Source organism: Pelobates fuscus, chromosome 12 (assembly GCF_036172605.1).
Source record: "Pelobates fuscus isolate aPelFus1 chromosome 12, aPelFus1.pri, whole genome shotgun sequence".
In the NCBI taxonomy this organism is placed as follows: Eukaryota; Metazoa; Chordata; class Amphibia; order Anura; family Pelobatidae; genus Pelobates; species Pelobates fuscus.
Window position 1 is genome coordinate 100725162 of NC_086328.1, and position 27497 is coordinate 100752658.

The 27497-nt window shown below is 37.7% G+C and overlaps 1 protein-coding gene across 1 annotated transcript in view; it reads right to left on the minus strand.

Annotated features, from left to right (window-relative positions):
* Positions 1 to 1279: 1279 nt before the first annotated feature.
* Positions 1280 to 27497, minus strand: part of LOC134578531 (mucin-5AC-like) — a 52084-nt gene continuing 25866 nt past the window's right edge. The window contains exons 33-42 of the mRNA XM_063437512.1: positions 16037 to 27358; positions 13640 to 13960; positions 11923 to 12021; positions 9273 to 9313; positions 8790 to 8921; positions 6944 to 7042; positions 5013 to 5141; positions 4158 to 4212; positions 3789 to 3924; positions 1280 to 1878 (exon numbers count right to left, since the gene is read on the minus strand). Of these exons, the coding sequence (XP_063293582.1) occupies positions 1665 to 1878; positions 3789 to 3924; positions 4158 to 4212; positions 5013 to 5141; positions 6944 to 7042; positions 8790 to 8921; positions 9273 to 9313; positions 11923 to 12021; positions 13640 to 13960; positions 16037 to 27358 (12548 nt within the window). The 3' untranslated portion in view covers positions 1280 to 1664. The remainder of the gene's footprint in view (positions 1879 to 3788; positions 3925 to 4157; positions 4213 to 5012; positions 5142 to 6943; positions 7043 to 8789; positions 8922 to 9272; positions 9314 to 11922; positions 12022 to 13639; positions 13961 to 16036; positions 27359 to 27497) is intronic.

Below are 27497 nucleotides of genomic sequence, written 5' to 3' on the forward strand. Positions count from 1 at the left end.
AATGCCTTGGCAAAATCCAAGTAGATCACATCCACTGCAAAACTCTGATCTATACTTCTACTTACTTCTTCGTAGAATGCAATTAGGTTAGTTTGACATGACCTATGTTTCATAAAACCATGCTGATTATTGCAAATAACAAAGTTCTTCCCAATGAATTCCGGAATATTATCCCTTAATAGCCCTACAAATATTTTCACAGTTACAGAAGTTTAGCTCACAGGTCTATAATTTTCAGGCAAGGATTTTGAAACCTTTTTAACCCCTTAAGGACACATGACATGTGTGACATGTCATGATTAACTTTTATTCCAGAAGTTTGGGGGGTTAAGGGGTTAAATATAGGAATACATGTTATTGTGCATGACTGCCGCTGTATGTATGCAATTGCACAGATGTGTGTTTCTCTTTGCGCAAAAGCTCTGCTGCTAATGTTTTCAAACCTCAACACTACAATGAATGATGTGTGTGGTGGATAGGAACCCACACTTGCTCTGCCCAGGTATTCTGAGGACCTCAAATCATTTCTCTTCATCTTTTAACTCTTTTACTTATTTATTTATTTTTAATATATATTTTACACATCAGGAGCACCAGACATGATTTCTAGGGTCTGACCTTGGTGTATTTTCTGAGTCATCCTAGTCAGATCTCTGAAAAAAGTGATTTCCTATAGTCATATAGCAAATTGCTTATACCTGCCTTACTATACCTTACATCTGGATAATGTGAGTCAGGTACAATTATCACGTTATTATTTACAACCAACCCTCTATTTGTCATTACATCGTTTTTCAAAGTGATTGTATTCAATATAATAAAATTTGAACCTCTCTGAATGCACTCATAGATCTAATTTGATATATGATATGTTTATTGCAAATTACTATTTCATCCTGGAACAAACCGGAATCAAAGGTGAAGTTGTTATGATCTATGATTGATTTGCGTGTACAGTATGTTTGTGTTGCTTTTTTATACCATGTTATTTTACAATGAAAATAAAATTGTATTGTTTTTTTTAATAAAATATATGGTACTTCGCCACAAGATATATTTTGGGCAATTCTGGGAATGTACCTATTTGTAGAAGCAGAAATACACTTCATGCCCACAGATCAAGAACCCTTAAGAATCTGTTATCCTACTTAAAATGTGAATGCAACTCTTACATTTATTCAAATTAATTCTTTGATTCCCAAACCTTAGGAATGGACACTCTTCCCCAAAATTCATGCAATATAGGTTAAAGAAAATGCTTCAAATCACATCATTGCTACGACATTTGTCATTTATTGACATGGACTATAAAAAGAATGGACAAGGTTAAAGAAACAAGAGCAAAAAGCATTTCTGAATAATAGCATCTCCAACAATGTTGTGGAAGATTTAACAGAATTTAAAACAAACATAGTAATGACAGCAAGGCAGTGGATCACAATAGTCTTGATAATAGTGTATTTGCTCTTTGGAAATGGTTCTTTATGGTTTTTACGGTAGAGCCAGATATAGCTGTGAGATGGCCCATGTGTGCGTCTTTTGACTAGACTATGGTGGTTGCAATAAAAATAGACATTTGGGAAGATTTTAAGAACATATACATAAGATATCCCTTCTTTCTTCATTCAAACAGGTGTTATTTGCCTTGCTCTTTTTTCCTTCATTTACGATGGAGTTTGATATTGGTTTTGTGCTAGCTCTGAAGATTCAGAGAAGGGTGTACAAATTGCCCCAGCACAGCCACATTTCACCACGTCTTTATAGGTGTGGCTCCTTCGTTTACCGTTTGCACACAAGAGTTCAACCTGCCTTTCTACCACCTCTTGTTCTGTACAACAGGAGCATTGATGATCTATATCTTGAGCTTCCATGGTATACCTTGAAAAAGAAAAAAGAAAATTAATTTTAAAATATTACTGCTTTCACTGCAGGATTCCTGACCATGCAAAAAAAAAACACTTTTCAGGCTTTCTTTCAGAACTTTCTGTTTTTCTGTTTGGTTTTTTTTGTTTTTTGTTTTTTTTTTGGGGGGGGGGGGATTGAGTACAAAGCACTCAAAATAACAATAATAAATAACAAAATAAATAATGTGTTTAAAAATTAAAACTTGCAATTAGTGATGTTAGTATGGCAAACAAAATGGGAAAAGTATGAAGCATGAGAGGTATGTAAACCTCCTAAGTGATCTCAAAAATGGTCATGCAGTTAAGTAGCCAATCCCATAGTTTGTGTCCTAGCATTATTTAAGCACAATTGCAAAGTTTGAAGGAATGTGAGAATTGTTGCATGATTACAAGCCAAAAGGACAGAGTCTGTTTCTTTCATACTTATATATCTAATTGTATAGTGCTCTGTCTGTATCCCATCATCAGTGCAAAATCAATAATATTTGTAAAACACCCTTGGTTTCATAAATAATTACATCTAAAGCGTTCTAAATTAAATGTAGATAATTAGTAATATTCCAATTATATTGATGTATATTGGGTATGAGTCCCTTCCAAAATTAAAGGTGCAAGCTAACATTAGGAGTGCAAACATGTTAAAGGACCACTCTAGTGCCAGGAAAACATACTTGTTTTCCTGGCACTAGAGTGCCCTGAGGGTGCCCCCACCCTCAGGGTCCCCCTCCTGCCCGGCTCTGGAAAGGGGAAAAGGGGTAAAACTTACCTTTTTCCAGCGCTGAGCGGGGAGATCTTTGCCTCCGATCCTCCTCCGTTCCGCTTCGTCGGCTGAATGCGCACGCGCGGCAAAAGCTGCGCGCGCATTCAGCCGGTCGCATAGGAAAGCATTTACAATGCTTTCCTATGGACGCTTGCGTGCTCTCACTGTGATTTTCACAGTGAGAATCACGCAAGCGCCTCTAGCGGCTGTCAATGAGACAGCCACTAGAGGATTTGGGGGAAGGCTTAACCCATTAATAAACATAGCAGTTTCTCTGAAACTGCTATGTTTATAAAAAAAATGGGTTAACCCTAGCTGGACCTGGCACCCAGACCACTTCATTAAGCTGAAGTCGTCTGGGTGCCTAGAGTGGTCCTTTAACACAACATTAGAGTGCTTCCTCTCTATAAGATTCAGGGCCACTCTTAACAAGTAAAATAAAGCAGTTTTACTTACCGTTAGTCCCCAAGCATGCCAGCTCTTGCCGCAGTCACAACTCCTACCCTAGCTGAGATCATCATTACAGATGAATTGAGACAATCCAAAACTGGAAGCATTGGAGAGCTAGTGCACATGTGTAGCATTATAGAGATTCATTAGATCAATTTATCTCAATGGAGAGCGTGTGGTATCTTCATGCGTAGCATGAAAATGCTGAACATGAGCAAAGATTTCAGGACCGCACTAGAAAAGGCCTATAGGCCTTTCCTCACAACGGCAGTGTTTACAATTGTCAGCCGACAGAACAGCCTCTTTGCACCAGACCCATTACATTGAGTTGTAGTGGTTAGAACGCTAAGCAATCATAAAAAAATACAACAGCACTGGCTCTATCCATCCATTTATGGTGATAATTGGCGAGAGGATCCGTGGTACATGGAATAAATCATACATTCTGAAAGTTTTGGAATCTAAGCGTAGTGCTTTCACTGAAACACTGAAGCACACTCCACAAATGTAGATATTGACTATGCTGTCCACAGTTATGGAAATAATGGTCTCCGGCCTTAAATAGGTAACTTTTGTGGTTCATTTGACATAAACAAGATTTATAAAACTTTCCAGGGGTACATGATGATATAATCAATAATCTAATCTACATAGTTTTCAAGAAAGTGACTTACATAGATGACCCCATGCAAGGTCCTCCACAGTATGTGAGTTCCAGCTCAATTTCACAGTCATCTTCCTTTAGAACAGTCAAGTTCTTGCGAGAACTACAGTCTCCACCTGCCACAGGTTTTTCTTCCACTATGACTTCTGAAAATGAAAATAGTGGTTTATTTGCAAGCTCCTTTTAAACAACTGTGTGCACGCAAATATATCAAATATATAAACTGACCCAAAAGTAAATATTGATCACGTACTCCTAATGTTAATATTGTTGTACATACCTTAAAATAGTCATAGTCAAAATAATACATAATAAGTTATATATTGAACATTTGGGATGTAACATTATTTTATGCATGCACTGCTCAAATATATGTTACCTGTCTTCAGAGTACATGTCTGACAGCAACCATCTTCATCATATTTGATTGTATCCTGTAAAAAAAAATAAAAATAAACACCACCATCCAATCATTAACATATTCTCCATCAAATACTAAACAATGTGGACTATTTTAGGAACTTTTTCCAGGTTTGGCTGATTATCATAACAAGCTCTGTTTGTAAATCCTAAAGTGACATAGGTATCTCTGGCACTGCCCGCTCTGATTTACAAATGGAGAGGTTCAAATGTGCCCTAGACTAATTACAAATGGGCTCTCTGTACTCCGTAATCCAAAAGATGGATTATTTGTGTCTTATGCCCTATAGTTCTCCTAGTGGATGCCTCTGTGCCACATCCTACTTGTGAAGATTTATTTTTATGCTTGAAATTCTTTAGTTTATAAATGTATGGAGATTATTTTATATTTGGTTGTAAACTCTAGCTACAGACAGAATTCAGAAAAAAAAACTAAATTAAATCTTGTAATTAAGCCCACTGTAATTTTCAGGCCCACAAAGCCACAAATTAACATTGAGAGTGTAACTGTTTTAGTGTCAATAGACATTAAAAATAGCTTTTGTGAACATCTTCTACTGCCAACGGCAACATGTTTTTATGAGTTATGAAAAATGTGTAGTTTCAGTTTTTCTTCTTTCAGTGTTAAACAAAACATTCATTTTACTGATTGTGTAATTACATCACCGTGCATTACATGCAAATAAAGGTTGAAAGTAGAATGAAATATCTTTTGGTGCTTGAGCAATTATAATCATCTAAAAATTAATTCCTGTATGGAGATAGATCCAAATAGCTCAGGTATAGAATTGAATTAGATAATATTTTTAATTACCTTTTCACATTTAGAGTCATCTAATTCCTGGCAAATCTTTTTCACTTTGGTCAGGATTGGTTTACCATCTTCTTCATCGCATTCATAGTAATTGCATGTGCTGCCTTCAGGGCGATGCGTTTCCCCAACCTATAAATGAGCAGAATCATTGAATCTGAAGATGGGGACATTGCTTAAAGCCATCATATTATCACATGACACATATCTGAGTTATTTATTTTCGACAAGGTTAGAAATATTATAAATTATATGCAAAAATAAACAAAACATGTAAGTATGCCAAGGAGAAAGACTTCACATTGATTGAAGTAATCGCACCAAATATTAATAGTAATGATAACATAAAATTATTTAATCAGGAAGAATATATTCAGTTTTAGCTAGTTTTAAAGTTTTGTCCCGATGTGTCCTCGTTTGGCATATGTGTTTTATTAGCCTGCTAATAGCGCTTGTTTTATCTACCTAAGAAGTATGAAAAGCTGAATTACGCATGTATCCTTGAGTGCATATAGAGTAGCAAGAACAGAATGATCATATCCAAATGAATCCCCCTATATCTTCCTCTCTAACATATATAAAGTATGAAAAAATCCAAATAGTACTTGCACTCTATCAAAACAGAAGGTGCAGGTATCTGGGTCACCTCTAGAAATCCAAAATCGCATAATAAAAAAATTTCCAAGTGATACGGCACTCAAAAGCAAAAGTATATCTGAATATAAATTTATTGACACAACTTAATAGAATTAAATATAGTTCTCATATATCTTATGTAAAGAAACACACTGTATACATATAGATAGCACAATACATTGGTTTGCTCACCACTGTTAAAGTGCAAGCAAGAATATAAAGTGCTGAGTATGAATTCACCATGAGTATTATCTACTTATACACAATTAAAGTGCAAAAAAAAAATATAAAGTGCCGAGTGTCTGACCACCATAAGTACTGTTTGCCTGTACAATAAGTCTAAAGTGCAATTTGTACTGTTTGCCTGTACAATACAGACTATATACAACCTATATGCAATACTGCCTGACAACAATCCTCTGCATATAGTAGAATACTGTAAAAATAAGGGGCATCTTTAGGGAAAAAGTTCCTGAGACATTGTCTGGAAATCTATTAGCTTGTCCTTAATCCCGAATATGAGGCTATAGATCCCATACAAAAAAAAGAAACAAGGAAAAAAATAATAATAAAAAAGAAAAAAGAAAGGATGTGAGAATATAAAAATAAAGAGCAAAGTATGATACAAAAAAGAAAAAAATTGTGCAAAACTCTATACAAAAAAAAGAGTTTCTGAAATATAGTCATGGTTTGATCTCACCCATAGATAGCCTAGGAGGCCCCATGGTGAGTTTTAGATATAGTGTAAACTCCTTAGAGAGCAGGGAAAGGAACCAAACATTTCAATGTATTTTACGTGTGTGTGTATTCTTAAAGAATCTTTCTGGACCAGCGGGGTAGAAGCAGATAAATCCGGAACACAGATGCCCTTGGGAGATCTCTTTGGACCAGCTGGATAGAGGCAGGTAAATCCGGGGCTGTGCACTTGGCAGTTTATCCCAACAAATGGGCCATTTGAAGGGATTAACTCCCGAGCGTGCAGCCCTGGAATGGGCCATTCTTTTTTTTGTAAGAGATCTATAGCTTCATCTTCGGGATTTAATTGTGTATAAGTAGATAGTACACATGGTGAATTCATACTCAGCACTTTATATTCTTCCTTGCCATTTAACAATGGTGGGAAACCAATGTATTGTGCTATCTATATGTATACCTTGTGTTTCTTTACATAAGATAGATGAGAACTATATCTAATTCTATTACGTTGTGTCAATAAATTTATATTCAGATATACTTTTGGTTTCGAGCGCGGTATCACTTGGTAATTATTTAAAGGTATATCAAGCCTTTGTGTTTACCTTAAATACAACTTGTTCATCATTCTCTCCCTTGACTGTGCATTGTTTTGGCACACAGTCACCACAGCATTTTCCTTCCTTCACAATGTAAGCAAAGCCCTGAAAACAAAAAAAATAGTAAAACAAGAAATTATTATATGACTTCAAGATGTTTACTTATTATTAGCCTGTACACTAAATCCTCAGCTGTATAAAAAAAAAAAACACATAAATACGATGCATGGGGATGTTGATTATTTCTCTCTAACAAAAAACCCAGGTAAAATGGAAATGAGCTACCATACTCTTGCAAAGCAAGTTGTTGGGGAAGCTTTTACATAACACTCTAAACACCATAAGCATTACACCAAGTCTTTCGGAGCATTCCTTCCATTATTTGTCAAAAAAAAATCCAAGCAGGTTGATAAAAATAACAACTATAGATCTCCTCATATTCAAAGCCTGATTCTTCTGCTACAGTGGAGATAATGTAAAAGTTTCACTTCCTCATTACTTATATATATCTGTTGCAATTTGAATGGGAGTGGGGCCATCTAAAGTGGGGCCAAGATTCCTTCCCACCACTCACAGCCTAATATTTCTAAACAAATTCAGACATCTAAAACCAGTGTAAATGCTTATCTTTTTAAGAGGGGAGTATGCAGTCAACAAAAAAAAATAAACTGCAATCCATCTGGAAATTGAAAAAATATATTTCAATTATCCTTGATTTTTGTAACTTTCTTTAGATGCTATACTATAAATGTATTTTCTTTATTTGATTATTATTATTTTTTTACGACAAATCAATTAGCTTTTTATATGTAAGTTTTAAAAAAAATATGATTTTTTAAAAAAAATATATATATATTCTTTATTTTTGTAGGGCAGTGATAGAAAAAATAGAAAAATAGGTAACGTTGGTATAAAGATTCCAGAAATAATATGCCAATAAGCATCAGGATCAGAGAGGAATATAGACAGTGCTGGGTGAAGTTATCAGCTTTCAGGACTTAGATATGCATATCTAATGCAGCACCATTTTGTTTTATAAATAATAAAAAAAAATAAACATGATTAATAGTTATACGTTATCAACTGCAGAACAAAAAACAGGCAATTCCAAAGTCAAAATGGGTGAGGTGAGAGAAGATATAATAACAGTGTGTGCTCTAGAGTAACTATGTCATTTGCCGGACAGCATTACACATTACATTTTGAACAGACCCCCATCTCCTCACCCCCTAGGAAGTCGTCTACTTGGCAAGTGTCTAAATTATAAAGTCAAAAAGTCAGTATAAACTCTAGAGGTACTCTAGAGGTATCCATCATGCCAAACCTAGCCTACATGTGTCACGTCTTGCCCCTTATGTGATCATTACATGAGGGCTAAACCTGAAAACATGCGCAATAAAAACAACTTATAAAAATAATAAATAAAATCTGAGTCAGCTGAGGTTGGGCTCATTGTCTCACCACTAACAGGCACCCTACGCTAAAGGATATAGAATCTCCATCCCCGCTATACGGCCCACACTCGGTCAACATTATTTGTTTTCTTATTACCCAATGTATCAATCTAAAAATTCATCGTTAGTACAGACTACATTTTTTCTTGTTTATAACTGTATATAATTGTTATTACATTTATTTATAGTAAGGATAGAAAATTAATACAAATACAATCCAAGTTGTAGTATATATATCCATATATATATATATATATATATATATATAGATAGATAGATAGATAGATAGATAGATAAAGAACATTGGCATCACTTTGATTTAGTTAATTGAAATTCCTTACATTTTAAAAAAAATAGTAGGAAAACCAAAATGGCTCCACTCATAAAGAAGTACATACCTCATCACAGGTTTCCTTACACACAATTGGTTCACATTTTACAGCATAGAGCCCTGATTTCTCATCTTTGTCTTCTTCAGAACATTCACACTTTTGGCATACATCCTTTTCTTGTGGGATTGTGGATCCACGCTAGATAGAGGGCGAAACAATTAGCAATTATGTGTGAATGTAAGCATTTGCCAGATTTAGTAGTTGAAAAAAAATGATTGTTAAAAAAAATTAAAATAATAATACTTGATAATGATTTATATGTATATATGTATAGTCTGCTGTGTCACATAAAAATATAATGTAATAAGCATTTACTGGCTTTAGTAGAATTCCCTAAAAATAAAATATTCTACAGTCATAAATCTTTTTTTTTTTTTTTTTTACATATATTAAATCACAATAGTGTTAGACACAATAATTAGCAAAATCATTTTCCAGGTCCAGTGCATCGTCACAATGCAGAAATAGTTTAATGAATAATGTATTTACCTGGTATATCGTATTTCCTGCCACACATACGGAATCAGGTTCTGTTAATGAATGATCAATAGGTTATTTACCTGCTTTAAGTAGATTAATTATTCAATGCTTAGTCTTAGCACAATTTTATACATGATTATTTTACTGCTATTTTTGTTCACGTAGACACTTTTTAATTTTTTTTTATTTTACTAGGGAAGTTTTCATGTGGAAAGTCCCTGCTAAATTATATACTTCATATCTTAAAAATGTTTTGGAAATGTTTTGTTGATAAAGTTTTTGGGGAGCTCTTTTTTATTGGGCATCATTTCTATTGACTTTTCTCAGTCAACACATTAGGGATTATCATTATATTATTTATAGAAAATTGTGGGGACTTGAAAACGAACTTACAATTTCTGGCTAAAATAAACAATATTATTAAAATTCTGATAAATTAGAAACTATGTTTCCAGCTCCAGTAGTCTTTATCCCTAATCATCCAATGACCTAGAGGCACATTAAACATAATATGTGCCTGAAAGAGAGCAAATCTGGATAAATATTTAAATGTAAAAATGCAGCGGTTAAATTAATGAATTAATTAAAACACACCAATAAATTCACTAAATCTCTCCTCACCTGAAATCCCTCTGTTAACAAACTGCATCCTTAACCATGATTTAAACACTCATAGGTATATGTGTGTGTATATATATATATATATATAATCTTCATATTTATACAACAAAACACATTTTCTCTAAATGTTCTCCCTTCTATTTTTCTCTTTCACTCTAACGTCTCTCAATACCAAAATATCCCTATCCTTCTGCTCACCTGTCCCTGGTGACACTATCTTCATTGCCCCCACTTTACTCCCCTTCCCTCTCTATCTATACCTTTCCAGCCTATCTCCACCAACTCCTCCTAAATCCTTTATATACATACTCTCTTACAAAACCTTCAAATCCCACTCCCACCGTCACTTCCTTTCTATCCTTCTGCTCCTAGCAGCTGGTGATGGCTCTACAAACCCGGGTCCCACCTCAGCAAACCCACCACGTACTAACTCAAGGAACCTCACCAATCTCATAACCCTTTCATGTTACTCTTCCTCTAAATCCTCCTTCAATACTGCCCTCTGGAATGCACGCTCTGTTTGCAATATTACAAAATCCACTGCTGCCCACGACCTCTTCATCTCTCATTCCCTAGACTTACTAGCCTTAACAGAAACATGGCTCTCCCTCTCGGACACTGCTACCCCTGCATCTTTATCTTTTGGTGGCACTCTGAATGTAAATGTGGTGGTGTAGGGTTTCTACTCTCGCCTCACTGCAGCAGCAGTCAGCTGATATTGATTCACAACTCCTATCCATCCCTTCCCTCTCCTGTCCTTTACTGGCCATCTCCACATATAACACTACCCTCACCTCTGCCTTGAACACTGCAGTCCTGCTCCAAACATGAACCTCGAGGAGGACACGTCCCCAACATGACATACTAAATCAACATGCTACCTGCAAAGATGCTCCCATTGTGCTGAACGCTCCTGAAGGAAGTTTCGCACCCAGTCAGACTTTCTACATTATAGATTTATATTAGGCCCATACAGCGCAGCCCTTGCACTCGCCAAACAGAAATACTTTTCCTCTCTCATTAGTTCATGCTTCCGCAATCCCAGCAATATCTTTCCTCCCTGGACCTCTGTCCTGCTGTCCTGCAACGTGTCACTGCTTGCCTTTCTTCCATCTCTGACTGGATGTCCTCCCACTTTCTGAAACTAAATCTCTCTAAAACGGAGCTCCTTGTCTTTCCTCCTCCTAATACTGATCCTCCTCTTTTGCTCTCCCTTCAAATTAGTGGTATCAACAAGTACACAGCTTCAGAAGTAAAAGGCCAGCATGATGGAAAAATTCCATCATGTCCTTAAAGTGACACTATAGGCACCGTGTCTCATTAAACTGGTTATAATGTCTGGAGTCCCCTGGTACTGTCATTTATTTCAACATGAAACAATTTGTTTATGTTTTAATGCTAAATGTGAGTCTGTGCTGCTTTGGCTAAAGAGGAAGTATTAGCCTGAGCAGAAATGGGCAGTTGTGATTGGCCGAGCGTGTGAGCTGACTGCTTTAAACCTATCAGAGCTCCAACTGATGGTATAAAGGGTATGACGACAAGGAAGTGTGTAATCTCTGCCTTAGCCACACCTCCTGAAGGAGCCAGACTTTGGGTGGCCATAGACCCTTACTTAATGTTAAACTGCTCTAAAGTGGTTTATCACAGAATGGGGGGACAGTCTGTGGGGACTCCAGGCACTATAACCAATTCAAAGTTAAGTTGTTGTAGTTATTCTTTTAACGGGGTTATGCAGTTATAACCAACATAATATGCAATATTAGAAGAATATTCACTTAGTTACTTACATGATATTAATTAGGTAATATAGAATTGTAACACCACTTAATTGCAAAATATATCAGATTGTTTTGTCTTCGTTCGCGGAAAATGCAGTGTTGTAGTTTTAAGAAATGTAAGTGAGGGATAGTTTATGATAAACACCTTATTAAGATGTGTTAAGCAACATCAAAAATACATCATAGCAGTAGTTGAATCAATGACCCTCCTGTTCAGCACAGTCAATCAACAGTGGTAGTTATCAGAAACATGTACTTACCACATGTGATGTTTGCACAGCAGGCACCAGGTGGTGTGATAGACACCACACGATATCCAGTTTCACATTTTGGCATTATGCATTCACAGGGTCCACACACTAAAAAAAAAACCAATAAAACATTGCATATATACTGAATTTAAAATCACAGCTGAGTGCTTATTGGATAAGAGTTACAAAGGTCTGATTTCAGGAAAAATGTGTTTCAGACAGTGATTTTGTCTAAGGGAAATCTATTTGCCAAAATGTATGGTTGTGTTTCCCTCACATTGGCCCATTTCTCATGTTTCAGCATAATTCTGTATGTTCAGCATTAAGGGTTACGATTTCCAAGTGAGGGTTGTTCAACGATGCTGTCAAACCCTTTTTATAATTCCATGCTTAGGAATTTTATTGCTGATTATGCCTTTGGACCAGTGAGGGTGATCCCCGTCCTTCCCTGGGTAGAGGCCCAACTCAGACAGCTGTGGCTTGAACTGCGAGCACATCATGTTGCGCCTACCCAAAATGGTGGAGGCTGCATGGCTGCCGACTCTACACGAGGACTCTGGCGATATACTTACACGGCTGGACAAGCATTTCTATAACTTCTGGCAACAGCTTGAACACAGCATCCATCCACCTGCCCAACGGTGTCCACCATTTACCTCTCTTCAGGGTCCTATTCAAGACCCTGTGGCTCCACATGTGGTAAGAGTTCCCACATGGAAGCACAGGTGGCACACTATTTCCAAGCGCACTACGTCCACGTCTATTACTAAGCTGCCAAGGCCCAACATGAGGTCCACGTGGAGGGCGGCGATGTCTGCAGGATTTCCAACATTGACTCGCCTCCTGTACTGTCTGTAAGCACCTATCCTGTGTGTCCTTGTGCACCTCTTCATAATGCCTAACCCTCGAGGGCATCGGTTGAGCTGTGCTGCATAGCAGGGCTCACTGGGATTTATGTCCAACATGTTTGATAATTTCAGCAATTCAACAGTCATGCTGTTTTTTTTTCTTACATTACTCTACCTATCGTATCCACCACGTCTTGCATGTTTTGTATTCTTTTAACTTTTGTACCTTACAAATAAACGAGTATATTTAGCTTGCTTATCTCTACACTTTTAAACATTGTGCCACTACTTTCATGCCATATATGTGTAATATTTTGATACTATTGTGCTTGCTTATAGTGTGTTAAGCTATTTTGTTAGTTCATGCACAACAAAAATAAAGAATTTACAACAACAAAAAATATGAAAAAGTGTGGAATTTGTGGAATTATGTGCCATCCTGCATCTAAAATATACTATACTGCTTGACAGTTGGTAGCTTGAGAATTAATGCTCTTTAATTTAAAAAAAAAAAGCAAATATATAATTGAAAGGTCCATGTTACGTATTATTTTTATAAACTATACAATAAAAGTAATATCCACTAACTCTTGAAATAAGGAAATTAATGTCCACGACAAGATTTAATTTCTATAAATGTAAAAGGAAACATTTTTACTATAGTATATTTTAGTATATTTTATGCATTTGTTTTCTACTGTGTTCACTGGAAAATGATCAGTATCATTCTGCTAATTCTAATTACAAAAAAAGTATTTATTTTTTATGTGAAAATATTTTAAATGAATTATTTAGGTAAAACCTATCTAAATGTTTAATTTTTAAAGTACAAATCAATATATAAATATGCATATATTTTATCCATACAGGTCACTTACATTTTTCCGATACAGGGGGTGAGCCAGTGGGATATGAGATAACGGGACTCTCTGTGCTAACTTCTGTTGAATTTTCTGTTGAATATTCTGTACTTGATGTGCCTGGTGAACCAGAAGGTCGAGGTCGTTTGGTTGGACGGATCAATGTTGAATATTTGGAAGTAACGCTCATTACATGTGTAGCCTCTCCTGATGTAATGGTGACAGGTGTGTCTCCTGTTGTGGAACATGGCCCTTTTTGGTATTCTACTGTGCATGTCTTGCTGCATATTGCACGATATTCACAGCCATCCTTATCTGCTTGGGCATAGATTATATCACCTGGAATATATGAATAATAATTCTAAATTTAACAAGATCATCTTAAATTTAACAGAAGCAAAATTGAGAAAAGCAATATGAAAACAAATACATTGTTTTATTTGATACTCAATGAAACCTACCCGATGGGCACATTTTTTATTGTTTTTTTATTTTAATATATTATTTAATTAAAATATCATAAAATATACTACTATTTGCCTGCATGGTAGGATGGATGTCATTCTTTACTATTTAGAATATAAATTGTTAATGTAACATTTGCACTGTTTTTACTTGTTTTCAGTAAGATATTGTTGCAAATGATTATTTTGTTATTGTACATGGGGATACTACCCCACTACATTATTGCACTATTTTACCATGCCCTTAGCATGAGTTTCACAGCTTTTCATACAAGAACACTAGCTCTTTAATCACACTATTTTGCATAATTTTTGTCATCCACCAGCCTAATGAAAGCCTTTTAAATTAAAATCTTCCTAGTGCCTCTGAACATTCTCCCAATCCACTTTGAACAACAATAAGTATAACTGGAAATAAGTATAAAATGGTAGACCTGAAAATCTGCTTATTATTTTATCACTTCCTTGCTGCTTTCCAAGCCGACAATCACTACGAGGGTGGAGAGTGCATATATTTTGTGTGAGGTTACAAGCAACTAACAAAGACATTCATTTTGGAAAACTCCTGCTTAAAAATCATATATGTATTTTTAAGATTGATCCGCTTGTGTTTAATGATGAATTTGGATAATTCCAGGTTTGTGTTCAGCACTCGAGGAATAGCACAGTTCACACAAGGCCATTGGAGAGAGGAAACCATAAGGTGGCCCTGGATGGCTGGGTGGTAGACAAAGACCCTGGAACCATACATTGGCTTGGCCCCTTTTACCATCCCCATATAAAGAATGAAGGGGGGGGGAGCAAACCAGTAAAGTGCTTAGTCTTATGGGATCTTAATCCTTCAATGGGCCATTATAAAGAATGGCTTAATTTTAAGAAACAAACACTACTTATGTATGCTTTAGAAAGCAATAAATGGAATAGTACAGCCTATAAACGGTATTATTATTTTCAAGACAAACATGGCAGAGGACCAATTTATGGGCAGGGATATATAGTACAAGCAAAACAGCAAATTACTTAATACAAAGTTATTCTTCTTTGTGTGTGTATAGGTAACTAAGTACAACATTTGAAATATAGTCAAGGGAAATAAATACAAGCACAACCCAGATGACACATGTGTCAGGAATTGTGGAATGCCTTGTGTGTCACATGGAAGTGGATGGTTGCATGCACAGCCACTCAAATCTAATTAAAGTGAAACTCTGGAATGCTACCGTAATGCATTTTTTTATTTTGGCTTACTGTATTTTTTGTGTGTTCAAATCTTCATAAATTTTGCATGCAAAAAGTGATTTTTTTTTTTTTTTGCAAAATGCTGGGCCAGTGTTTTTTTTAGCTTAGCTACTCCCCTCTTGTCTGAAAGACTTCCCTATCAGTAGATGCACACCGATCAGCCACTAATTGCATTGGGTGATCTGTTTTTAATTCACAACCTGTCTGCAGATAGTAGACAGCAGGTAGTGAAATTCTTAATATATGTTTCCCTGTGGGTCCTCAAATTCTATTGCAAGCTGCTTTGTAGTTTTGATCATTGAGCTGAGCTGTGAACATACATTTAGTATGGAAGTATTTTTTCTGGTGGGAGGATGCAAGATGGTGCCCCATTCTATAAAATATTATTTGTTTTATGCTAAAGTGCACAAAATATACAAATGTGAATACTTTATCTGTAGAACTTGTGTCATATTTTGTTGAAGATTTTGAGAAAACTTTTGTTTCTGTTATAGACTAGGTAAAACAAGAGCGGTGATTAATTTTGTGTGTGCTTCACCCTAACATATTGAAGTTTTTATCACATGAGGTGAGGTGCAACATTTGTAAGTTTAGATTAAAATGTTACGTGGTTGCAGATTTTAAGAATGAAAATAGATCTGATAAATGTTTCATTGGGATCTAATCGCAGGTCTTTAAGAAACTAAGCAATACTTCTCCTACTATGTCTTACCTGGAGAGAAGAACTTTTCTTGAACAATGCATGAGCAAGGCGGTGTGCTGGTGTCAGTTGAGGGATGCCCAGAAGATGCACTTGGAGATGTGTTCTTTGGAGAGGGTGAGCTTGTTGTATATAATATTGCAGTAGTACCAGAGGAAGACGTAGAGGATGAAGTATCAGGTGAAGATGAAGTTGGATATGAAGTTGTCCCTGAAGTAGAAGTCACTGTTATTGTGCTTGTTGAAGAACTGGAAATAGAAGTGGTGGTTTGGGATGATGTAGGCGAAGAAGTGGGACTACCAGTAGAAGAAGTTTCAGGACCAGAAGTTGAGGACGTTTCAGAAGATGCACCTGGAGTTCTGGACGTTGAAGTTCCAGGAGTTGAAGAGTATGGTAGAGTAGTTTCACCGTCAGATGAAGACGTTTGAGATACTGAAGTTGTTGTAGGAATCGTAGTCACTTCGGTAGATGAGGGTGGAGTTGAAGATGAAATTATGCTGCCACAAGATTCAACAAATTTTTTAGAACAGCATTCAAACCTTATCTCATAATCATGGCACATTTTGTCATCATCAGCTTGGTCCTTATTTTGACAGATTAATCCTTCTTTCAAATTACATGTGAACACTTGTTTAATGTCTTTGTAAGCAACATCTGGATATTGCTCAGCTCTGCACTCAATTTGGTTTTCAATCTCCTCTTGCTTACATACCTCTAATCCTTTTGACCTCAGCTTATCTGAATTCTCATTATCTTCACCACTGTCTCCTGAAGAAGGTTGTTGTTCATTAAACCAATCGGTCCAGCGACATTCTGATGCTCTAAACTTCTCACAATTTTCCGTGGGTGTTTGTTTGGATTCAGTTACAGCACCTGTTGATGGCTTTTCTGTAGGTGTAGATGATGAAGTTAAGGTTCCAGGTTTTTCTGATGGTGAAGTTTTACCTACAGGAGTTGTGGTGGGACCTACAGAAGTAGATGTTCCATGGCCAGGAGAAGGGGATGTTCCTGGGGATTTGCCTGGTGTTTCAGTTACAGAGCCAGTTGAAGAAGGTTTGCTGACAGAGGGAGTAGTCTGACTACCCGAAGGAGATGTTTCAGGACCAGAAGTTGAAGATGTTTCTGAAGTTGTACCAGTTGAAATTCCAGGAGTTTTGGAAGTTGAAGTTCCAGGAGTTGAAGAGTATGGTGGAGTAGTTTCATCGCCAGATGAAGACGTTTGAGATACTGCAGTTGTTGTAGGAATCGTAGTCACTTCGGTAGATGAGGGTGGAGTTGAAGATGAAATTATGCTTCCACAAGATTCAACAAATTTTTTAGAACAGCATTCAAACCTTATCTCGTAATCATGGCACGTTTTGTCATTACCAGCTTGGTCCTTGTTCTGACAGATTAATCCTTCTTTCAAATTACATTTGAACACTTGTTTAATGTCTTTGTAAGCAACATCAGGATATTGCTCAGCTCTGCACTCAATTTGGTTTTCAATTTCCTCTTGCTTACATATCTCTAATCCTTTTGACCTCAGCTTATCTGAATTCTCATTATCTTCGCCACTCTCTCCTGAAGAAGGTTGTTGTTCATTAAACCAATCGGTCCAACGACATTCTGATGCTCTAAACTTCTCACAATTTTCCGTGGGTGTATGTTTGGATTCAGTTACAGCACCTGTTGATGGCTTTTCTGTAGGTGTAGATGATGAAGTTGAGGTTCCAGGTTTTTCTGATGGTGAAGTTTTACCTACAGGAATTGTGGTGGGACCTACAGAAGTAGATGTTCCATGGCCAGGAGAAGGGGATGTTCCTGGGGATTTGCCTGGTGTTTCAGTTACAGAGCCAGTTGAAGAAGGTTTGCTGACAGAGGGAGTAGTCTGACTACCCGAAGGAGATGTTTCAGGACCAGAAGTTGAAGATGTTTCCGAAGTTGTACCAGTTGAAATTCCAGGAGTTTTGGAAGTTGAAGTTCCAGGAGTTGAAGAGTATGGTGGAGTAGTTTCATCGCCAGATGAAGACGTTTGAGATACTGCAGTTGTTGTAGGAATCGTAGTCACTTCGGTAGATGAGGGTGGAGTTGAAGATGAAATTATGCTGCCACAAGATTCAACAAATTTTTTAGAACAGCATTCAAACCTTATCTCATAATCATGGCACGTTTTGTCATCCCCAGCTTGGTCCTTATTCTGACAGATTAATCCTTCTTTCAAGTTACATGTGAACACTTGTTTAATGTCTTTGTAAGCAACATCAGGATATTGCTCAGCTCTGCACTCAATTTGGTTTTCAATTTCCTCTTGCTTACATACCTCTAATCCTTTTGACCTTAGCTTATCTGAATTCTCATTGTCTTCACCACTCTCTCCTGAAGAAGGTTGTTGTTCATTAAACCAATTGGTCCAACGACATTCTGATGCTCTAAACTTCTCACAATTTTCCGTGGGTGTATGTTTGGATTCAGTTACAGCACCTGTTGATGGCTTTTCTGTAGGTGTAGATGATGAAATTGAGGTTCCAGGCTTTTCTGATGGTGAAGTTTCACCTACTGAAGTTGTTGATTTAGTTGTTATAGACGGGGATGTGCTAGGTGTTTGCACTTGCTCACAATACTCTGCACAGCATTCAAACCTTATTTTGTAGTTGTAGCATTTTTCTTTTTTCTTCTGATCTCTGTTCTTGCAAGTAAGTCCACTTTCCAAATCACAGGTCATTACTTGTTTATTATCATAAATGATTGAACCATCTTTATCTAAAGCTTCACACTCTATTTTGTTTTCTTTTTCTTCTTTAGAACATATATCAGCTCCCTTAGATTGTATGTCTTCAATACTCTCATTGTCTCCCCCATCACTTTTTGTGGAGGGTGCATTGTTGTCATACCAGGGGGTCCAGCGACATTCCATCTTATGTATACAAGTTACCGTAGAGTATATATTTGGTGATGTGACACCAGATTCTGTTGATGGTCTACTAGATGAAGTTGATGATGGTGAAGAAGTTGCAGACGTAATAGGACTCTCAGAACTAGGTGTTTCAGAACCAGAAGGTGAAGATTCACCAGGAGGTTTGGAAGTTAAAGATTCACCGGTAGGTTTGGAAGTTGAAGTGCCTGGTGTTTCAGTCCCATACCCAGTGGAAGAAGGTTCATTGACAGAGGGAGAAGTGTAACTACCTGAAGGAGATGTTTCAGAGCCAGAAGTACCTGAAGTTGTACCAGTTGAAATTCCAGGAGTTTTGGAAGTTGAAGTTCCAGGAGTTGAAGTGTTTGGTGGAGTAGTTTCATCGCCAGATGAAGACGTTTGAGATACTGCAGTTGTTGTAGAAATCGTAGTCACTTCGTTAGATGACGGTGGAGTTGAAGATGAAATGATGCTGCCACAAGATTCAACAAATTTTTTAGAACAGCATTCAAACCTTATCTCGTAATCATGGCACGTTTTGTCATCACCAGCTTGGTCCTTGTTCTGACAGATTAATCCTTCTTTCAAATTACATGTGGACACTTGTTTAATGTCTTTGTAAGCAACATCAGGATATTGCTCAGCTCTGCACTCAATTTGGTTTTCAATTTCATCTTGCTTACATACCTCTAATCCTTTTGACCTCAGCTTATCTGAATTCTCATTATCTTCACCACTCTGTCCTGAAGAAGGTTGTTGTTCATTAAACCAATTGGTCCAGCGACATTCTGATGCTCTAAACTTCTCACAATTTTCCGTGGGTGTATGATTGGATTCAGTTACAGCACCTGTTGATGGCTTTTCTGTAGGTGTAGATGATGAAGTTGAGGTTCCAGGTTTTTCTGATGGTGAAGTTTTACCTACAGGAGTTGTGGTGGGACCTACAGAAGTAGATGTTCCATGGCCAGGAGAAGGGGATGTTCCTGGGGATTTGCCTGGTGTTTCAGTTACAGAGCCAGTTGAAGAAGGTTTGCTGACAGAGGGAGTAGTCTGACTACCTGAAGGAGATGTTTCAGGACCAGAAGTTGAAGATGTTTCTGAAGTAGCACCAGTTGAAATTCCAGGAGTTTTGGAAGTTGAAGTTCCAGGAGTTGAAGAGTATGGTGGAGTAGTTTCATCACTAGATGAAGATGTTTGAGATACTGCAGTTGTTGTAGTAATCGTAGTCACTTCGGTAGATGAGGGTGGAGTTGAAGATGAAATTATGCTTCCACAAGATTCAACAAATTTTTTAGAACAGCATTCAAACCTTATCTCGTAATCATGGCACGTTTTGTCATCACCAGCTTGGTCCTTGTTCTGACAGATTAATCCTTCTTTCAAATTACATTTGAACACTTGTTTAATGTCTTTGTAAGCAACATCAGGATATTGCTCAGCTCTGCACTCAATTTGGTTTTCAATTTCCTCTTGCTTACATACCTCTAATCCTTTTGACCTCACCTTATCTGAATTCTCATTATCTTCGCCACTCTCTCCTGAAGAAGGTTGTTGTTCATTAAACCAATCGGTCCAACGACATTCTGATGCTCTAAACTTCTCACAATTTTCCGTGGGTGTATGTTTGGATTCAGTTACAGCACCTGTTGATGGCTTTTCTGTAGGTGTAGATGATGAAGTTGAGGTTCCAGGTTTTTCTGATGGTGAAGTTTTACCTACATGAGTTGTGGTGGGACCTACAGAAGTAGATGTCCCATGGCCAGGAGAAGGGGATGTTCCTGGGGGTTTGCCTGGTGTTTCAGTTACAGAGCCAGTTGAAGAAGGTTTGCTGACAGAGGGAGTAGTCTGACTACCCGAAGGAGATGTTTCAGGACCAGAAGTTGAAGATGTTTCTGAAGTTGTACCAGTTGAAATTCCAGGAGTTTTGGAAGTTGAAGTTCCAGGAGTTGAAGAGTATGGTGGAGTAGTTTCATCGCCAGATGAAGACGTTTGAGATACTGCAGTTGTTGTAGGAATCGTAGTCACTTCGGTAGATGAGGGTGGAGTTGAAGATGAAATTATGCTGCCACAAGATTCAACAAATTTTTTAGAACAGCATTCAAACCTTATCTCGTAATCATGGCACGTTTTGTCATCATCAGCTTGGTCCTTATTCTGACAGATTAATCCTTCTTTCAAATTACATTTGAACACTTGTTTAATGTCTTTGTAAGCAACATCAGGATATTGCTCAGCTCTGCACTCAATTTGGTTTTCAATTTCCTCTTGCTTACATACCTCTAATCCTTTTGACCTCACCTTATCTGAATTCTCATTATCTTCGCCACTCTCTCCTGAAGAAGGTTGTTGTTCATTAAACCAATCGGTCCAACGACATTCTGATGCTCTAAACTTCTCACAATTTTCCGTGGGTGTATGTTTGGATTCAGTTACAGCACCTGTTGATGGCTTTTCTGTAGGTGTAGATGATGAAGTTGAGGTTCCAGGTTTTTCTGATGGTGAAGTTTTACCTACATGAGTTGTGGTGGGACCTACAGAAGTAGATGTCCCATGGCCAGGAGAAGGGGATGTTCCTGGGGGTTTGCCTGGTGTTTCAGTTACAGAGCCAGTTGAAGAAGGTTTGCTGACAGAGGGAGTAGTCTGACTACCCGAAGGAGATGTTTCAGGACCAGAAGTTGAAGATGTTTCTGAAGTTGTACCAGTTGAAATTCCAGGAGTTTTGGAAGTTGAAGTTCCAGGAGTTGAAGAGTATGGTGGAGTAGTTTCATCGCCAGATGAAGACGTTTGAGATACTGCAGTTGTTGTAGGAATCGTAGTCACTTCGGTAGATGAGGGTGGAGTTGAAGATGAAATTATGCTGCCACAAGATTCAACAAATTTTTTAGAACAGCATTCAAACCTTATCTCGTAATCATGGCACGTTTTGTCATCATCAGCTTGGTCCTTATTCTGACAGATTAATCCTTCTTTCAAATTACATTTGAACACTTGTTTAATGTCGTTGTAAGCAACATCAGGATATTGCTCAGCTCTGCACTGAATTTGGTTTTCAATTTCCTCTTGCTTACATACCTCTAATCCTTTTGACCTTAGCTTATCTGAATTCTCATTATCTTCGCCACTCTCTTCTGAAGAAGGTTGTTGTTCATTAAACCAATCGGTCCAGCGACATTCTGATGCTCTAAACTTCTCACAATTTTCCGTGGGTGTATGTTTGGATTCAGTTACAGCACCTGTTGATGGCTTTTCTGTAGGTGTAGATGATGAAGTTGAGGTTCCAGGTTTTTCTGATGGTGAAGTTTTACCTACAGGAGTTGTGGTGGGACCTACAGAAGTAGATGTTCCATGGCCAGGAGAAGGGGATGTTCCTGGGGATTTTCCTGGTGTTTCAGTTACAGAGCCAGTTGAAGAAGGTTTGCTGACAGAGGGAGTAGTCTGACTACCCGAAGGAGATGTTTCAGGACCAGAAGTTGAAGATGTTTCTGAATTTGTACCAGTTGAAATTCCAGGAGTTTTGGAAGTTGAAGTTCCAGGAGTTGAAGAGTATGGTGGAGTAGTTTCATCGCCAGATGAAGACGTTTGAGATACTGCAGTTGTTGTAGTAATCGTAGTCAATTCGGTAGATGAGGGTGGAGTTGAAGATGAAATTATGCTTCCACAAGATTCAACAAATTTTTTAGAACAGCATTCAAACCTTATCTCGTAATCATGGCACGTTTTGTCATCACCTGCTTGGTCCTTGTTCTGACAGATTAATCCTTCTTTCAAATTACATTTGAACACTTGTTTAATGTCTTTGTAAGCAACATCAGGATATTGCTCAGCTCTGCACTGAATTTGGTTTTCAATTTCCTCTTGCTTACATACCTCTAATCCTTTTGACCTTAGCTTATCTGAATTCTCATTGTCTTCACCACTCTCTCCTGAAGAAGGTTGTTGTTCATTAAACCAATCGGTCCAACGACATTCTGATGCTCTAAACTTCTCACAATTTTCCGTGGGTGTATGTTTTGATTCAGTTACAGCACCTGTTGATGGCTTTTCTGTAGGTGTAGATGATGAAATTGAGGTTCCAGGCTTTTCTGATGGTGAAGTTTCACCTACTGAAGTTGTTGATTTAGTTGTTATAGAGGGGGATGTGCTAGGTGTTTGCACTTGCTCACAATACTCTGCACAGCATTCAAACCTTATTTTGTAGTTGTAGCATTTTTCTTTTTTCTTCTGATCTCTGTTCTTGCAAGTAAGTCCACTTTCTAAATCACAGGTCATTACTTGTTTATTATCATAAATGATTGAACCATCTTTATCTAAAGCTTCACACTCTATTTTGTTTTCTTTTTCTTCTTTAGAACATATATCAGCTCCCTTAGATTGTATGTCTTCAATACTCTCATTGTCTCCCCCATCACTTTTTGTTGAGGGTGCATTGTTGTCATACCAGGGGGTCCAGCGACATTCCATCTTATGTATACAAGTTACCGTAGAGTATATATTTGGTGATGTGACACCAGATTCTGTTGATGGTCTACTAGATGAAGTTGATGATGGTGAAGAAGTTGCAGACGTAATAGGACTCTCAGAACTAGGTGTTTCAGAACCAGAAGGTGAAGATTCACCAGGAGGTTTGGAAGTTAAAGATTCACCAGTAGGTTTGGAAGTTGAAGTGCCTGGTGTTTCAGTCCCATACCCAGTGGAAGGAGGTTCATTGACCGAGGGAGAAGGGTAACTACCTGAAGGAGATGTTTCAGAGCCAGAAGTACCTGAAGTTGTACCAGTTGAAATTCCAGGAGTTTTGGAAGTTGAAGTTCCAGGAGTTGAAGTGTTTGGTGGCGTGGTTTCATCGCCAGATGAAGACGTTTGAGATACTGCAGTTGTTGTAGAAATCGTTGTCACTTCGGTAGATGAGGGTGGAGTTGAAGATGAAATTATGCTGCCACAAGATTCAACAAATTTTTTAGAACAGCATTCAAACCTTATCTCATAATCATGGCACATTTTGTCATCACCAGCTTGTTCCTTATTCTGACAGATTAAGCCTTCTTTCAAATTACATGTGAACACTTGTTTAATGTCTTTGTAAGCAACATCAGGATATTGCTCAGCTCTGCACTCAATTTGGTTTTCAATTTCATCTTGCTTACATACCTCTAATCCTTTTGACCTCAGCTTATCTGAATTCTCATTATCTTCACCACTCTCTCCTGAAGAAGGTTGTTGTTCATTAAACCAATTGGTCCAGCGACATTCTGATGCTCTAAACTTCTCACAATTTTCCGTGGGTGTATGATTGGATTCAGTTACAGCACCTGTTGATGGCTTTTCTGTAGGTGTAGATGATGAAGTTGAGGTTCCAGGTTTTTCTGATGGTGAAGTTTTACCTACAGGAGTTGTGGTGGGACCTACAGAAGTAGATGTTCCATGGCCAGGAGAAGGGGATGTTCCTGGGGATTTGCCTGGTGTTTCAGTTACAGAGCCAGTTGAAGAAGGTTTGCTGACAGAGGGAGTAGTCTGACTACCTGAAGGAGATGTTTCAGGACCAGAAGTTGAAGATGTTTCTGAAGTTGCACCAGTTGAAATTCCAGGAGTTTTGGAAGTTGAAGTTCCAGGAGTTGAAGAGTATGGTGGAGTAGTTTCATCACTAGATGAAGATGTTTGAGATACTGCAGTTGTTGTAGTAATCGTAGTCAATTCGGTAGATGAGGGTGGAGTTGAAGATGAAATTATGCTTCCACAAGATTCAACAAATTTTTTAGAACAGCATTCAAACCTTATCTCGTAATCATGGCACGTTTTGTCATCACCAGCTTGGTCCTTGTTCTGACAGATTAATCCTTCTTTCAAATTACATTTGAACACTTGTTTAATGTCTTTGTAAGCAACATCAGGATATTGCTCAGCTCTGCACTCAATTTGGTTTTCAATTTCCTCTTGCTTACATACCTCTAATCCTTTTGACCTCACCTTATCTGAATTCTCATTATCTTCGCCACTCTCTCCTGAAGAAGGTTGTTGTTCATTAAACCAATCGGTCCAACGACATTCTGATGCTCTAAACTTCTCACAATTTTCCGTGGGTGTATGTTTGGATTCAGTTACAGCACCTGTTGATGGCTTTTCTGTAGGTGTAGATGATGAAGTTGAGATTCCAGGTTTTTCTGATGGTGAAGTTTTACCTACAGGAGTTGTGGTGGGACCTACAGAAGTAGATGTTCCATGGCCAGGAGAAGGGGATGTTCCTGGGGATTTGCCTGGTGTTTCAGTTACAGAGCCAGTTGAAGAAGGTTTGCTGACAGAGGGAGTAGTCTGACTACCCGAAGGAGATGTTTCAGGACCAGAAGTTGAAGATGTTCCTGATGTTGTACCAAGTGAAATTCCAGGAGTTTTGGAAGTTGAAGTTCCAGGAGTTGAAGAGTATGGTGGAGTAGTTTCATCGCCAGATGAAGACGTTTGAGATACTGCAGTTGTTGTAGAAATCGTAGTCACTTCGGTAGATGAGGGTGGAGTTGAAGATGAAATTATGCTTCCACAAGATTCAACAAATTTTTTAGAACAGCATTCAAACCGTATTTCATAATCATGGCACGTTTTGTCATCACCAGCTTGGTCCTTATTCTGACAGATTAATCCTTCTTTCAAATTACATGTGAACACTTGTTTAATGTCTTTGTAAGCAACATCTGGATATTGCTCAGCTCTGCACTCAATTTGGTTTTCAATTTCCTCTTGCTTACATACCTCTAATCCTTTTGACCTTAGCTTATCTGAATTCTCATTATCTTTCCCACTCTCTCCTGAAGAAGGTTGTTGTTCATTAAACCAATCGGTCCAACGACATTCTGATGCTCTAAACTTCTCACAATTTTCCGTGGATGTATGTTTGGATTCAGTTACAGCACCTGTTGATGGCTTTTCTGTAGGTGTAGATGATGAAGTTGAGGTTCCAGGTTTTTCTGATGATGAAACGTCACCTCCAGGAGTTGTGCTGGGACCCACAGAAGTTCCTATAGTTCCTACAGTAGTTTTTGATCCAGAAGTCAAGGGTGAAGATGTAGTAGGTGCCTCCACTTTTTCACAATACTCAGAACAACATTCAACTCTTATTCTGTAATTGTAACATTTCTCTTTCTTCTTTTGGTCTCTGTTTCTGCAATTCAATCCACCTTTAAGGACGCAAGTCATTATTTGTTGATTATCAGCAATTGTTATACCATTATTATCTATGGCTTCACATTGTATTTTGTTTTCATGTTCTTCACTTTTGCAAACTACAAGACCTTTTTCTTTTATCTGCTCAATACTTTCACTATCCCCACCATCACTTTTCTTATTTGGTGTGTTGAGATCATACCAAGGAGTCCAGCGACATTCCATCTTACGTACACAAGTTGTTTCCGATGATGCAGTTGATGGAGAAGATGTACTTTCAGTCACAACAGAAGGGGAGGTATATATTTCAGATGACGGGCTTGGGGCTATTGAACTCGGAGATGGGGATTTTGTTGTCCCTTGTGATGAAGTTTCACCAACTGCAGGTGTTGATTTAGTAGAGGAAGGAATAGATGTAACAGTTGTTTCTATTCCTTCACAATACTCTTCACAGCATTCAATTCTTATTCTGTAATTGTTACATTTTTCTTTTTTATTTTGATCTCTATTCCTGCAAACCAATCCATTTTCAAGATCACAGTTAAATACTTGGTCGTTGTTAGCAACTGGTAAGCCCGTGTTATCTATTGCTTCACATTCTACTTTGTTTTCAAGTTCTCGCTGTCTACAAATCTGATATCCTCTGTCTTTTAAATCAGTAATACTTTCAACTTCTCCACCATCACTTTTTGCATTTGGTTTATTATCATCATACCAAGGAGTCCATCGGCATTTCATCTTTAAAACGCAAGTTGGTGAAATTGCACTTGTGACTCCAGATGTTGACTCAGTTGATAGACTACTTGGCACTGCTTTTGTAGTGACAGGTGTTTCAGAAGTTGATGTTTGTGGTTCCCTGGTTCCCACTTCAGTAGATGAGGTTACAGATGTGGATGGAGAAAAATATTTAGTGGTAAGATGTGAAGGTGTGGTTACTTCAATGCCAGGAGAAGGTGTTGTAGAGCTTGTCGGCTCCACCGTGGAAGTACACTGTCTATATTTACAACATTCAATCTTAATTTCAAAATTATGGCATATAGGTGAGTTCTTGCTATTTAGACATATAAGACCATCTTTCTTGCTGCATGTGATGTCTTCTTCTAAATCTTCTATATCCTGATCAGGATATTGTGTTGCTCTGCATTTCACGTTTCTGGGATTTTTACAAACGTCATGGCCCTTGGCTCTTATGTTGTCAAATGTTTCAAAATCTCCACTTCCATCATCAGGATTGCTCACATCATACCATTCAGACCAACTGCAATCATAAGCTTCGGCACAGACAGTGGGGATTGCTGAAATATTAAATATTGTATTATTTATTGTATCTTCAAATTATTTTCACACTTTTGTAATATACTAAACACCTGTTTGAAAATGTGTTTTTTTCTTTACAAATTACCTCTCACTATTGAATTGAATAAATCTATGAAA